The following is a 15,661-nucleotide window of genomic DNA, read 5'->3' as shown; positions in this document are numbered from 1 at the left end:
AAATTAAAATTAAAAAAAAATCTGGTTTAGTTCCACTTCGAATGGCCTCACTTGGTCCTTCAAGGAACTACAAGTTGTGTGTGACTGATTGATGATCACCTGTACCTTCTCCCTTCATAAGCAAGGAAATTGAACTGCTGAAGAAATTAGCTCGATTCCAAGGAAACAGTAGTGGTCTCAGTCTCTAAGATACTTGTTTCTTCCACTTATTTCAACAGATTTTTTTCTTTTTGAGATGGAATCTTGCTATGTTGCTGAAGCTGGAGTGCAGTGGCATGATCTCAGCTCAGTGCAACCTGCCTCCCAGGTTCAAGCAATTCTCCTGCCCCTCAGCCTCCGGAGCAGCTGGGATTACAGGTGTGCGCCACCATGCCCGGCTATTTTTTTTTTTTTTTTTTTTTTTTAGTAGAGACAGGGTTTCACCATTTCGGTCAGGCTGGTCTCAAACTCCTGACCTCGTGATCTGCCTGCCTTAGCCTCCCCAAGTGCTGGGATTACAGGCATAAGCCATTGCGCCTGGCCTCAACAGATTCTTAGTCATTCAGATTTCTCAGAATCCTGTTACCTACTGGGATCTAAGACAAGAAATGACTTGGTTATAGCGGTGCTTTAGACTTGGGGTGAGGTGGCAGAATGAAATTCCTGAAGAGCTGACAAACAAGAAAACACGGTTTAAGGGCCAGGGAAAAGGTCTTGAAAACCTAACAAGGATGAGAAAGAAATGTTAGTTGTCTGAATCACTTCATTTCTAACTAATAAAAGTGGCTGAAAACTTCACAAGGAGCAGCAAATAAAGTTTCTGTATTTATAAGAATCTATTGCTATCCTTGTCATTAGACACAGACGTCCTACGGTCCAATGAGTCTCAACCAATCTAAAAACCAAACTCACCTTGGCTTCTCATTCTCTTCGCAAATACTCATTTCTCCTCTATATATACCTACCTCAACTGGTTGCATCAGTACCCAATCTCTTCCTTCACTTTCCATGCCCACCCAGTCCCGCCTCAAGTATCTCAATTTCCTCTACTCTGCCCTCTGCTGCAATTGTCAGTACATAAACTCAGCAGGCTTGTCTCAAATTACTTCGTCTGTTTCCAATTTCAGCTCCTCAAATCAAGCAATCACTCCACAATTCAAGTGATAAATGCCTACAGACTCAAGTCCAAACTCCTCATTGTTCATGATTTAGTTCCCACCTATCTCTGTCACTCTCTTGCTTCCCTTTTATTGCCAGCATATCAAATTATTTGTAGTTTCCTAGAAACATGCCCTCTGAATTTGCTATGTCCTTCACTTTCTGATTGGCATGCCTCTCCTTTCTACTTGGCCAACATCTGGACATCCTCTGAGAGCTATCTTGACTCCCACAGCGACTGAATCTCAGAATTTTCTTTCCACAAAACCAAAAATTTTAAGGCAAAAAGAACCCTGTTCTGCGCTGGGCACAGTGGCTCATGCCTGTAGTCCCAGCACTTTGGGAGGCTGAGGTGGGTGGAACACTTGAAGTCAGGAGTTCGAGACCAGCCTGGCTAATATGGTGAAACCCTGTCTCTACTAAAAACACAATTAGCCAGGCGTGGTGGCACATGGCTGTAATCCCAGCTACTCAGAAGGCTGAGGCAGGAGAATCACTTGAATCCGCAGACAGAGGTTACAATGAGCAGAGATCACGCCACTGCACTCCAGCCGCTGCAACAAGAGCAAAACTCTGTCTCAAAACAAACAAAAACACCTTGTTCTTAATGGTTTCATTAATAAGAAATAATAAAAAAAAAATTACTGAGGTAAAATGTAAGGGGCACATTCCAGAAAATACAAGTGCAATTTCGGTTTACATGTGGCATGAAAACTCATTATGAGTAAACAACAAATGGGTGAAAAATTGTAATTTATTGAAACTCAACTCAAAAAATATAAGATGCTGTAGTGTACAATATATTACACAAAGCACCCTCAGGTGCACATTCAAGTCAAGTAAGAACTCCATATCCCTTTCCCTAGCCCTCCCACCCTGGGTCCTTAGTATTTGTTCCATATACAATCATGCACACTTAATTTGAAAAAGGAAGCCCCAGTATATTTTGATGTATTAATTAGCACCAAACAAGAGTACAGTTCCATTTCTTTTTTTAATAAACAAAAAAACCCAATCATTAAACCAACTGGAGAGCTAATGGACTCAGCCAATACTGCTGACGTAGATATTATACATTCATGTAAAATACACAGCCTATTCTACCTAAACAATGGTGTGGCTGCTTCTCAGCCTTTGTTCGAGTTGGCAATCGTCCCCATGTTGCAGTGTTGGAGCCAGTCTGTTACTAAAACAAAACTGCTATTTAAGAACTTCCTACACAAAGCTCATCTGTCTTTTTTGTTGGAAATAAGTCTAAAATTGGTGTGGAAAACTTAGATCTTTCAAGAACAACCACTGGCCGAAGATAATGAAGCTGTTTTAAGGCAAGCTCTCCACAGTCTGTTAATGCTTTGTCCAATACGACCCTCAAGTTTTCCAAGGAAGGAACTGTTGTTGTTTCAGCTACTATTAAAGGTGGGACTGCAGTCAGATTCTCATGAATTGTAGAGTCACCAGAAGAATGAGGTATGTCAACTTCAGGTTCATTGTCACTCACCATATTATTTGCCACAACATTCCCTGTTAAATCATTACTGGGCTGTGAAGAATTACTTAAGTGCTCTGAAGGCTCCCAATCATCAAAATCATCATCTTTCTCTTCACTTTCCTGAATAAATTTCAGAAATGAAGATTCAAATCCCATAGGTTTGTAAGTCTTCAAATCAAATGACCGAGGCTGTGAATGTTTCCTAAAATTCTCTTTTGGGATGTGGGCTGGATTTTTTACAGTGTTTTCTTGCCCTGAACTATGCTGCCCAGTTTCTGATTCTTTGATCCTTGGTAAAGGCAGCTGGAAACTTGTGAAATAAGTCCCACTTTCAGTCCCATTAGGATTAGGTATGGAATTTTCTATTTTACAAGGAGGAGGAGGCTGAACTATATTACACTGTTCCAGAGAAGTGGTTTCTGAACTATGGTTACATTTCAAAGTTCCCCTGTAGAGCAAAGTATCTGCATCAAATACTGAGCTGCTTTCTATGCACCCTTTCTGACCTCCCTCCCTTTCACTTGAATGACAGGAATCAGTGTTCTGGAGGGGTGCACTACTGTCGCCTGGGGAATGGCTATGTTTCGTGTGCTCTGTTTCACAGCTTCCATTTTCTTCTTTCTTTATACAGGGATCCGCTTCAGAAGGGGGTTCCTCCTTAATTTTGGTACCATACTTAACGCAAACAACAAGGTTCTCCATCTGTTGCTCTAAATAGGCACTACTCATCTGATGAGTGCGTTTGTAATGCCTCACAATGCTGCTCTCCAACTTCACCACAGATAAGCACCCTTGAACCATGCAGGGGTACTGTGTGTGCTCAGAGTGCTCCACACACATATGGAGGGCCTCAGCTCTGGTTTTAAAACTTATTGGAGCTTTCTTTTCTTTGATTAAGCCACATTTTTTAGCTTTAGCATTAAATGATCTCCTAGTTGTCTGATGTTCATGCCCCTGAGTGTGAGCTGTTTGACATACCTTTTCACTCCTTAGTAGTCTTTCATTTGCTACTTTCTGGCTTCTAAACAAATCATCATAATAGTCTTTATGTCTATAATATACATGTTGTGAGTAATTACTGCGATGGGTGAAAATCTGGCCGCAGCCATTAAGATCACAATGAATTTCATAATCTGAATGTATTTCCCCTTCAATATTATGCTGTTCCATCAAGTGGTGCTTCAACTTGTTGAATGTATAAAAAACGGCAGGGCACTGAGGCTGATTACAAGAAAACCTTGCTGCAGATTCAGCTTCAGAAAGTACTTTAGGCTCTTCGATGTGGTCTAGGTTATGAGAGTCACTACAGTGCTTTGCAAGAGCTTTGGAACACAGGAAGCGTTTATTACATTCCTTATATTTGCAAGCAAATATCTTTTTACATTTGACAAGTTCCCTTTTGGTTCTTGCTTTGTCTTTCTCTAAACATAACTGTTCTTTGTTGTACTGATGTACAGTTCTGTAATGGCGAATTAAGCCTTTTAGATTGGTGAATGAGGAGTTGCAAGTTTTATGGATACAATGGAATGGTTTGTGGTATTTATTCAAAATATAACACAGATTTCCTTTAGCAACAGTTCGCCTGCTACCTCTGCCTTCTCTTCCTTCTTGTTCTTCTCTATGGCTGCCTATTGGTGATGAAATGTCAGATGTTTTACTTTCTGTTTCTTCACAAGATGATTCCAAATCTGTTTCTGAACTGCATTCATCCTTTTTAGAATGACAGTGTGGTTTGTCAGAGTTACTGTTGGGATCACCTCCAAGTTCTGCAGAACAATCACCTTTCAACCTATCTACTGAACATGGGCCTTCATGATCACACTTTTCATTATCTAATAGTTTGTGAGTTGCTCTGTCACTGCCAATTTGATGTTTATTTTTATAATGAATCCTAAGGTGTGTTTTTCTTGTAAATGACCTTTGGCAAATATGACATTGAAATGGGGAATACCGATGTTGGAACATGGTTAATTGCAGGACTTTTTCTTTTGAATAATTATGCTTTTTAAGATAATGCATTAACAGAGCCTCTCTGGTCACAAATTCGTATTTGCATCCTTGAAGCTCACAGAAAAACGGCTTAGCCGCCAACTGTGCAAGGTACTGACTTGGCATATTTTCATCTTGATTCTGAAAATTCAGGTCTGAGATAGATGAAACTGATTGAAGAGACTTAGCACCACTGGACGGGTACCCCTGCAATGACCCTGAGAAAGAGCCATGTGTTATTGAGTTTTTCAAGCTTAAATGTTTCAAGCGTAACAGAAGTTCCAACATGGTATCCTCTGTACATGGCCTTTTAGAAGCACAAATGGAGGATTCTGAAGAATAACCTTGATGTTCTCGTTTACATTTAATGTGAATATTGTGATCTAGACCTTCATCTGGGGAGTCACTGTTTGTATCTGAACTGGGTTTAGGTTCTGCATCCAACTTTTCAGTTGTCTGAGTATGTTCATTACCCAAAGAGGGAAAAAGATCTTTCGTCTTTATCTTTTTGGGCTTTAAATGGTATGGATGAACCTTCCGTAGATGTTTCTGCATCCCTCTTGCATTTTTGTATGTGGAACCACAGCCATCAAAACCACAGGTAAACTTAGTCCCGTCAAAACAAACTGCCATATTGGAACATTTTTCTTTTAAACTGGAGGGCCCAAAGACTTTCTCATTAGATAACAATATATCCTGCATGGTTTCAGAGTGATCTAGTGTGTCAATTAGCTCTTCATTCACTGAAGCTGAAGAGCTATGACTTAACTGATCACTAGAATTACTGTCACTGTTTTCTTTCAGGTTTTCTGCAGTTTCTGTATCTATTTGAGAATGAGCTGATTCTGCACAGAAAAGATCTTCAGGTAAATGTGATTTATCAGTTTGCTCAAGTAGATGGGGCTGATTAATACAATCTTGCTTTTCCCCTGTTGCAGACTCCTCAAGTTTCACTGATTTCTTTATGTCTCCACCATTTGAATTTTCAACATTATGCATTGAGAGGTGATTCTGGTATTCAATTTTGGAATAATAGAACTTTTTACAGCCAAGAAAGTTGCATGTGTAAGATGCATCCCTAAAGTGTTGTGCTTCATGATGGTAAAGCTGTCCCAAGTCACTGAAAACAATATTACAGCCATTTAATTCACATTTATAACGCAGATCGTCATGCTTTTGTTTATGGTTAAGTAGTTCATTTACTGATCCAAACCTAGCATAGCAATCTATGGATACACACATATAAGGTTGAGGCCCACAATGCACTTGCTCGTGCTCTCGAAGGTGAAAAGCAGACATAAAATGTCGCCGACAGTAAGTACACTTCTCTCTTCTATTTTTCATATCCAAATAGTGCTTGGCATTTTCATCATTATTTTGGTGTTCAGCTTTAAGATGCACACTTAAGTATTTAAATTGCTTAAACACACGGGAACAGTCTGTACCAGGACACGGATACAAATCTCTGTCTTGCAGGTGGCAATCTTCTAATTTGCTGAATGTGACATATTCATGAGACTCTCCTTTGGTTTGTTCATTCAATGAATGATTTTGCTCTGAGATTGCAGAGGGGCTCTTGGGACAAATACCCTTTTGAGAGCCTTTCAACAGTAATTTCTTTTTAGAGCGGTCCCTTCTGCTTGGTGGCATTTTAACATGTTCCATCACATGAGGAACAAACATTTCTTTTCTCTTAAATTTTTTAATACAAACTGGACAGGTGTAAATTCCATCTTCCATATGCATCTTAGAATGATGAAGAATCCTAGCCTCTATACATTCCCGTTTACATAACAAACAGAAAAACTTATACTGAAGCCACCTCTGATATCTTTCTGAAGAACCAATGGGTTTTTTGTCTCTTTTCTCCTTATGCTGATCTGTCAAATCTCTTCTTCTATATTGTTTATCTTCTTTACCCTCATCATAGTCACTGAGAAATGACTCTAAAACATCTGTGTCATTAATGGACATTTCATAGCCACTTAAATCATCATCAGAATCTGAAGCTTCTTGTCCTAGGAGTTGGTGGCAGTGTCGTTTTAAAGTTTTCCAGTCCCAAAATTCAGGATCAAAAGGCCAGTGGGCTTTTAAAGCTAGTAAGAGCTCACATCGAAGAGAATTTGGAACAGGTGCATTTTCTTCATCAAATTTTTGATCTGGTTGCAAATATAGTTCTTCTAACATATTAAATCCATCCAAACTGGGTTCAATTAAGAATTCTGTAAGCTGACAGGCTCGTCTAACTTCTAAATCTTCTGGTAAAAGACAGGCAATTGTTTTACAAACTGATGCCTTCATTTCCTCATCTTCACTTGATCTGAGTTGAAGAGCTCTGACACACAGTAAAATTGACACCCCAAGACCAGCGTCTTGTGCCTGGAAGTAAAAGAGGATAAAAAAATTATTTTTTTGTATACAGAAAGATTATGTAACTTTCACAGATAAGGAATTTTAGCTTCTAAAAACTTTTAGAGAGTTCCTAAATTTTATCCTAAGTCTTTCTTCATGCAAGTTACATTTACATTATTTCTTGTCTCAACATGCAAAGAACTGAATTAGATACTACAACCATGAACAACGTACATTTACTAGGCACTATGTATTAAGCAGTTCCTTAATCCCAAGGAATTTATCTGTAGGCTGAATGCATAAACAATAAACACATGTTAATCCAAAGAAATTCAAAATAAATAAGGTCACTGGAGGATTCAAAATAGAATGATGTTGAGTACAGGGGCAGGGTTTAAAAAGGCAGCAACAGGAAACACAGGTATAGATGTGAGTCTAAGATTAAATTCAATTTAAGAAATTCTCTGTATCATGAACACTTGAATTTTTCAAAACTTCGAAGGTAAAATAAATGATCCTTTCCATTTCCTCCTGAAAGAATTTAGTAATTTACAGTCACAGTCACAGGTGTACTGAATCTCAACTTTCCAGGGGGAAAAACTAGAAATCAGAAAATCTTGCTATGGCAGCAGGTTCTCAGAAACTACGTTAAAAATTAGGAAGACCTGGTCATATGTGATAAAAGCTTAGTATATACAAGATAACTCTTTTATTTGAGAGGCTGAAATAAAATGCAAAAATGACGTGAGCAAAGAAAAACAAGATATGTCGGAGGGGCTTAAAATGAAGTCCTGGTTCTGTTGTGAATGGCAGATATCCCACAATAATAATGGCCTCAGAGCAGAGATTTTAGAATCAGACTTTGACTGCCTTTGACCCCAGCTTCACAAGTAACAAATTCTCAACCTCTAAATTTAGCTTCCTTATTGATAAAATGATAATAGTAATGGTAATATCAGATTTTCCTCCTAAGGTTATAAAGATGAAGTAATACAAAGTGATTACTACAACACTGGCACATCGTAAATATTCAAATAGCATGTAAAATAACTGAGTAAATTCCATTGTTTAAATCAGTAAACAATTTGCGAGGCATTTAAATCTGTGCTGGGCATCATTCATACTAAATGCTGGGAAGACAAAGAAATCACTGTCATGGATTTACAGAACCCAATCCTAGGCAGTTACTTGAAAGACACTTTTTTGCACACATTATCCTCATTTTATAGACAAAAAAAACCCAACACTCAGAAGGTCAAGTTGCCCAATGTCACCAGCTAGTGGGCAGAGAAGCAAGGACTTAAAAGCATTCAGGCTAGGCACGGTGGCTCACATCTGTAATCCCGGCACATTGGGAGGCTGAGGTGGGCAGGTCACTTGAGGTATGGAGTTTAAGACCAGCATGGCCAACATGGCAAAACCCCATCTCTAATAAAAATACAAAAAATTAACCAGGCATGGTGATGCAGGCCTGAAGTCCCAGGTACTCAGGAGGCTGAGGCATGAGAATCCCTTGAACCTGGGAAGTGGAGGATACAGTGAGCTGAGATCATGCTCCTGCATACCAGCTTGGGCAACAGAGTGAGACTCTGTCTCAAAAAAAAAAGAAAAAAAAAAAAAATGGTTTGGCCTGAAGAGTAAAAGAGATATGGACTGGTAGGTGGAAAGGGAATGAGTATAGAATCCCTTGCAAACTCAGACTCCAACTTTTTTTTCCTTAAAACTAGTCAAGAGCAATAGTGAGAAGGGGGAAAGAGTAGAACAGAGTTCAGTCTGTGACTGACTGTGAACAATCAATTGAGAGAACTCCTTATGTTTCAGAAGAGCTGAGACCCTGGCTTTTTGAAAGAGAGGCGTTACCTAGCCTATAAGCTAGGATGTGATTCTGTTGTGAATGGCAGATATACCACAATAGTAGTGGCCTAAAGAATATAAAAGTTTCTCCCTCTTTCATTTGGAATGTAGTCCAGGTAAACAAGCCACATTGCTTTAGTGGCTCCACAGGACTAGACCATGGATCTCTTGATTTATTAGGATGATGTGATATAAACTTATTATTTGTAAGTAAGAGCAGAGAGGACTTGGGGAAAGTCAGCTAAATTTTAAAATAATTGACAGTTTCTCAACAAGTTAACTCCTTTTGGAAGACTGTGTGAGGTGAACAGCAAAGAATGGTCATTCTTTCTTAAACAGTCTAATCTGGTTGGGATGGTAACATTTGAAAAATCACTGACAACACTTTTCTTTTTTTTGAGACAGAATCTTGCTCTGTCGCCCAAGCTGGAGTGCAATGGCGCGATCTCAGCTCATTGCAATCTTCACCTCCCAGGTTCAGGTGATTCTCCTGCCTCAGCCTCCTGAGCAGCTGGGATTACAGGTGCGTGCCACCATGCCCAGCTAATTTTTGTATTATTAGTAGAGATGGGGTCTCACCATGTTGGTCAGGCTGGTCTTAAAAACTCCTGACCTCGTGATCACCCTCCCTGGCCTCCCGAAGTGCTGGGATTACAGGAGTGAGCCACCACACCCAGCCCTAACAACACTTTTCAAAGAAAAGTAACCAGAAATACCATCATATATTCTGAACATAGGTACCAAAAAGTTACTGAAAGGAATAGGGAATACATTTGAATCAGGATGGAATGTGGAGTTGAATTTTGAAGAAACTGGTGGGTCTTAAACTAGGAAGGTGAGGGATCAAGAGTGACTTGGCATACTGTTGCAAGCGCACATAGGATATAGCCAAGTCATTTAAGCTTTGCTTTTTTTTTTTTTTTTTTTTTGGGTCTCCCTCTGTTGCCCAGGCTGCAGTACAGTGGCGTGATCTCGGTTCATTGTAACCTATGCTTCCCAGGTTCAAGCAGACAGGTACAACAGCTTACACCTATATTCCCAGCACTTTGGAAGGCTGAGGTGGGAGAACTGCTTCAGGACAGGAGTTGAGAACCAGTCTGGGCAACAACACAAGACCTGTATCTACCCCTGCTCCCCGCAACAAAAGACTATAGGCACACCCCTATAGTCTCAGCTACTCTGGAGGCTGAGCCAGGCAGATTGCTTGAGCCAAGGAGTTTGATGTTGTAAGGAGCTATTATCACACCACTGCACTACAGCCTGGGTGACAGAGTGAGACCTGCCTCAATCAAAAACCGAAAACTAAAGTCAGAGGTGGAGAATGTCAGGTTTCAAGCATCAATTTGTTGCACCCTTGCTGCTTGAAAATACAGGCAACGGCCGGACAACAGTGGCTCACGCCTATAAACCCAGTACTTTGGGAGAGGCCAAGGTGGGTGGATCATGAGGTCAAGAGATCAAGATCATCCTGGCCAACATGGTGAAACCCTGTGTCTACTAAAAATACAAAAATTAGCTGGGTGTGGTGCCGCACGACTGCAGTCCCATCTACTCAGGAGGCTGAGGCAGGAGAATTGCTTGAACCCAAAAGGCAGTGGTTGGCAGTAAGCCAAGATGGTGCCACTGCACTCCAGCCTGGTGACAGAGTGAGACTCTGCCTCAAAAAAGAAAGAAAGAAAGAAAATAGAGGCAACAACTGAATATAGCTTTTAGGACTTGAGAACAGACCCTGGTCGGCAGCCAGCCAGAAAACAGAAACCTTAGTGCTACAATTACAGGAACTGAAATCTGTCAAGAATGAGCTTTGAAGTGGATTTTTCACAGAGTCTCTGATTAGAACTTAGCCTGGTCAACTACATTTTAACCAATGTGACAATCTTAAAAGAGAACCCTGCCACATTATGTTGGATTTCTGATATAAAACTGAACTGATAAAAATTGACATTGTTTTAGGTATTAAGTTTGTGATAACATCATTCAACAATAGAAAATTAATACCTTTATTAAAGATTTAAAGAAAACAAAATGTTTTAAAGGCCAATTATAAAGCAATTGTTTAAACAGGCAAGTTCTATAGTTACCTTGGAATGTTTTTTTCTTTGTTTTTTACGACAAAGTCTCACTCTGTTGCCTAGGCTGGAGTGTAGTGGTGCAGTCTCGGCTTACTACAACCTCCACCTCTTTGGTTCAAGCGATTCTCCTGCCTCAGCCTCCCAAGTAGCTCAGATACAGGAGCCTGCCACCACACCTGGCTAATTTTTGTATTTTTAGTAAAGACAGGGTTTCACCATGTTGGCCAGGCTGGTCTCAAACTTCTGGCCTCAAGTGATCCATCTGCCTTAGCCTCCCAAACTGTTGGGATTACAGGCTTGAGCCACTGGGCCCGGCCTTTTAAAATGTTCTTAATGTGACAGGAGACACAATTTCATTCACAATAATTAGAAATTATCGCCCAACTTGTTTGGCCATCAATTTGTTTCTGATTAATTATTTTACCTTTGTCTTCAATGAAGACTATAGATCAATGTATTTCAAATAAAAATATAAAATATGGAAGATTATATATGGGGGGGACAGTGGGAATATATTAAAGACAAAACTGTGCCTTGACTTTAGTATAAACAATCTTTGATTGTTCTCAATAAACTCACAAAACATAACCATAAGTCATTAATAGATATGGGCATATTGAGGGACTGTGTTAAAGAAACTTCTCTTCCGGGTCTGCTAGAGGAGGGGTTTCATACGCAGGAATTTCCTGGCTCCCTGCCTCAGGGACTCTTTGAGTACCTTCTCCCCGAGGGTCAGGTAAAATTCAGGTAAAATTAACTGATCTTCCCCAGGCAGGAAAGCCAGGTGGGGCTCTTTGGTCCCAAATTCTCCACAGAAAGCTCTGGGAGGAGGGGGCTCTGTAACTCAGGGTGGTACAACAAGTAGCCAATCTGGTATCAGAGTCAAAGATCAATTACGCCAGAGGAAGTTTGAAAGAACTCCTCTCATTGGACAAGAATATGAATGGGGAGGGAATAACTCAAGAGTTAAAACTTCAGCTGCTCCTACCTGAACGGATTTCCCACCCTGGTTTCCCCTCACGCAACACCGTGAGAGCTGTCTTCTTTCCCCATTCTTCGGGGTTAGGGAGGCCAAGAACCTAAGATCTGGGTATTCCCCCGGTAACAATATGGAAAGCTCAGTCATGAGTGGATGCTAAAAACACTGTAGAGCATAGCGTAAGACTCATCCCAAACCCTTATATGACTGAACTCAAAGAACAGGGTTTTTCGTTTTATTTATATTTTTAATTTTTATTTTTAAAGAGACAGGGTCTCTCTCTGTTGTCTAGGCTGGAGTACAGTGGCAAGATCACAGCTCACTGTAACTTTGAACTCCCAGGCTAAAGTGAGCCTCCCACCTCAGCCTCCTGAATGGCTAGGTGCACTACCACATAATTAAAAAAAAATTTTTTTAAATAGAAATGGCCTCTCACTATGTTGCCCAGGCTGGTCTTGAACTTCTGGCCTCAAGTGATCCTTATACCTCGGCCTCCCAAAACACTGGGATTACAAGTGTTAGCCACTGCACCTGCCCAAAGAACAACGCATTATATATGGTACTTCACTGCATTTTAGGAAACACACATTTCCTAAAAATACCTAACTTGTTTTCTATTTGTTTGTACAGAAGTTCACAACTTGTATACAACTGATTCTGGAACTGTTCTATTACTCCAAAACCTAGAAAAGGTACCACTCTACCCATAAGGAGATAATAAAAACAATTATATTTTCTTCATTTTAAATTATTACGCTAATTAGCAAACATGTAAACATGCCTATAAAAAATATAGAACATTGTTCTAAGAAAAGTAGATACAGGGCAGTTAAGGTACCAGCCAAGAAACATAATCTTCCCTTCCCCAGGGGAGACAGTCTATAAATTCAAATCACTACTTTCTTTCCAGTAAGAAGAACTGAATTTCTAGGAACCCAGTCTGGAGAAACAATCAGATGTGGTCAATTCCATTAATCTTATTAAAACCCATTATGTCTTATCTTTCTTTATCTACAAGGAATTTCCTGAGAAGTTATCTTCCCACTCATCTTTCCTCCAGCTACAGTAAGCAGAGAAGGCAAAAAGTACTCACTTCAGTTTGTATAACTCTAATGAGGCAAAATAAATGCTGCTGCGTTTTAGCTATGACACCAAACTGACGACAGCGCTCCAAAAATGTATCTAAAGAAGGGTCAATTCTTCTTTGCAGTTTACTCCAAAAGAGAGTCAGTTCCCTATAAAAAAAGAGAACATGGTAAAACATTTAAAGTAACTGGTATTTGCTGCCCAGCCCCCGGCAACCCAATTTTTTGATTTGTAGAAAGTTGACAGTAGAGAAAACAAAACTAGATAAAAAGCTATCTATATTCACCACTGCTTCCTCCCAAACTGGTAAAATTGTTGAGAATCCTCCATAACAATTCCCTGACCTTTTGTTTGGGGGAAAAATAAAACCAAAACACTACTTCCTTTAGAGTGACATTTAAAAAAACTTATTTAGATCCCATGTTGTTCTAAAAGGTTTTATCCTTCACACTGGTGATTATTATACTGATTGAATTAAATCCTGTCCTAATGGGCAGAGATAATCAGACATCGATATACTACCAATGAAATATATATATACAACATATAGATATTCTAATGGTACACTTCTATACAGTGATCTTAAGGGCCCTTTCAAGACCTAAAATGTCAGGATGCTACTTAAGGCTTGTAGTTTGGAATGTTTAAAATACTCCCAGTGAAGTAAGTAAAATGGCACTTTTGGAAATGGCAAAATACAGGAATCTCACAAAGATTCATTATGAAAACAGAAGAAAAGCTTGAAAAGAATAAATTAAACAGAAACATTTAATGGGAAAAACACTCAAGCAAAAAAGCATTAGAAACTCAAAAATGCCAAGGATAGAAATGCTAAAAAGAATGCAAAATGTGACTGCAAGGACAGCTAATAGCAAAACTAAAAACAAGGCTACCACTTCTAATAGCAAAATTAAAAAGAGGCTGTGCGCAGGTGCTCACGCCCGTAATCCTAGCACTTTGGGAGACCAAGGTTGGCGGATCACTTGAGGTCAGGAGTTCAAAACCAGCCTGGCCAACATGGTGAAACCTCGTCTCTACTGAAAATACAAAAATTAGTTGAGTGTGGTGGTGGACACCTATAATCCCAGCTACTTGGGAGGCTGAGACAGGAGAATTGCTTGAACCTGGGAGGTGGAGGTTGCAGTGAGCCGAGATCGTGCCAGTACACTTCAGCCTGGGTGACAGAGCAAGACTCCGTCTCAAAAAAAAAAAAAAAAAAAAAAAAAGACACAAAAAAACAAAAGAATGCTATCACTTTAAAAATGTGGCTCTTTTAATCAATGGATATTGATTAAACAATTTTCATTTAAAAAGTCTGTATTCTTTTCATAAGCCAATTTAAGAACACTGATACCCTATATTGCTATTAACACAGACTATCTCCCAGAAAGTTGGCTACAAATTCAATGCTTAAAAAATGAAAATATGTAGTTTAAAGTAAATATTTTTAACATAATTTATTTTCTTATATTTCCAAAGAGGTAACTGGGGCTCTTGTAAGGTGAAATTTTTAATTAGTTATAAAACTTGTTTCAAGCCGGGCGCGGTGGCTCAAGCCTGTAATCCCAGCACTTTGGGAGGCTGAGGCGGGTGGATCACGAGGTCAAGAGATCGAGACCATCCTGGTCAGCATGGTGAAACCCCATCTCTACTAAAAATACAAAACATTAGCTGGGCATGGTGGCACATGCCTGTAGTCCGAGCTACTCAGGAGGCTGAGGCAGGAGAATTGCCTGAACCCAGGAGGCAGAGGTTGCGGTGAGCCAAGATCGCACCATTGCACTCCAGCCTGGGTAACAAGAGCGAAACTCCGTCTCAAAAACAAAAACAAACAAAAAAAAAACTTGTTTCAAAGATTGAAATGAATATATGCTGTCTCAAAAGATAAATGATTGGCCAGGCAGGGTGGCTCAGGGTGGATTACGGGCCTGTAATCCACGCACTTTGGGAAGCCAAGTGGGCAAATCACAAGGTCAGAAGCTCGAGACCAGCCTGATCAACATAGCGGAACCCCGTCTCTACTAAAAATACAAAAATTAGCTGGGCATGGTGGCACATGCCTGTAATTCCAGTTACTCAGGAGGCTGAAGCAGGAGAATCGCTTGAACCCAGGAGGTAGAAGTGGCAGATCTCACCATGGCACTCCAGCCTGAGTGACAGAGTAAGACTCCGTCTCGAAAAACAAACAAATAAATTATTTCAGAGACCTTAATTCTCAACCTACCTTTTACCACTTTAACAAATTTGCCTAGCTTTGTTGCCAGGCTGGAGTGTAGTGGCAAAATCAAAGCTCACTACAGCCTTAACTCCTGGGCTCAAGTGACTGTCCCACCTCAGCCTCCCAAGTGCCTGGTATTATAGGCATGTGCCTCTGTGCCCCGCTTTAGTTGATAAATTTCATTTTATTTTATTTGAGAGAACATAATACTCTGTCACCCAGGCTGGAGTATACTGGTGAGATCTCAGCTTACTGCAGCCTTAAACTCCTGGGCTCAAGTGACTCTACTGTCTCAGTCTCCTGAGTAGCTGGGACTACAGGTGTGCCACCAAGACTGGCTAAGCTTTTCTTGTTTGGTTGGTTTTAGGGTCTCACTGTGTTGCTCAGGCTGGTCATCAACTCCTAGCCTCAGGTAATCCTCTGCTGAGGTTATAGGCATGAGCCACCATGCTCAACCCTTTAGTAAAATTTAGATAGTTGACTTC

The 15,661-nt window shown here is 40.1% G+C and overlaps 1 protein-coding gene across 2 annotated transcripts in view; it reads right to left on the bottom strand.

Annotated features, from left to right (window-relative positions):
- Nucleotides 1-1,873: 1,873 nt before the first annotated feature.
- RLF (RLF zinc finger) overlaps nt 1,874-15,661 on the bottom strand; it is a 79,011-nt gene continuing 65,223 nt past the window's right edge. For both annotated transcript variants that reach the window (XM_003937011.3, XM_074380596.1), the window contains 2 exons: nt 12,966-13,107; nt 1,874-6,994 (listed from right to left, as the gene is read on the bottom strand). In XM_003937011.3, coding sequence (XP_003937060.1) covers nt 2,342-6,994; nt 12,966-13,107 — 4,795 coding nt within the window. In that variant the 3' untranslated portion in view covers nt 1,874-2,341. The remainder of the gene's footprint in view (nt 6,995-12,965; nt 13,108-15,661) is intronic.

This window comes from Saimiri boliviensis, chromosome 11 (assembly GCF_048565385.1).
Source record: "Saimiri boliviensis isolate mSaiBol1 chromosome 11, mSaiBol1.pri, whole genome shotgun sequence".
NCBI classification, from domain to species: Eukaryota; Metazoa; Chordata; class Mammalia; order Primates; family Cebidae; genus Saimiri; species Saimiri boliviensis.
This window is presented reverse-complemented; position numbering and strand designations above follow the sequence as displayed.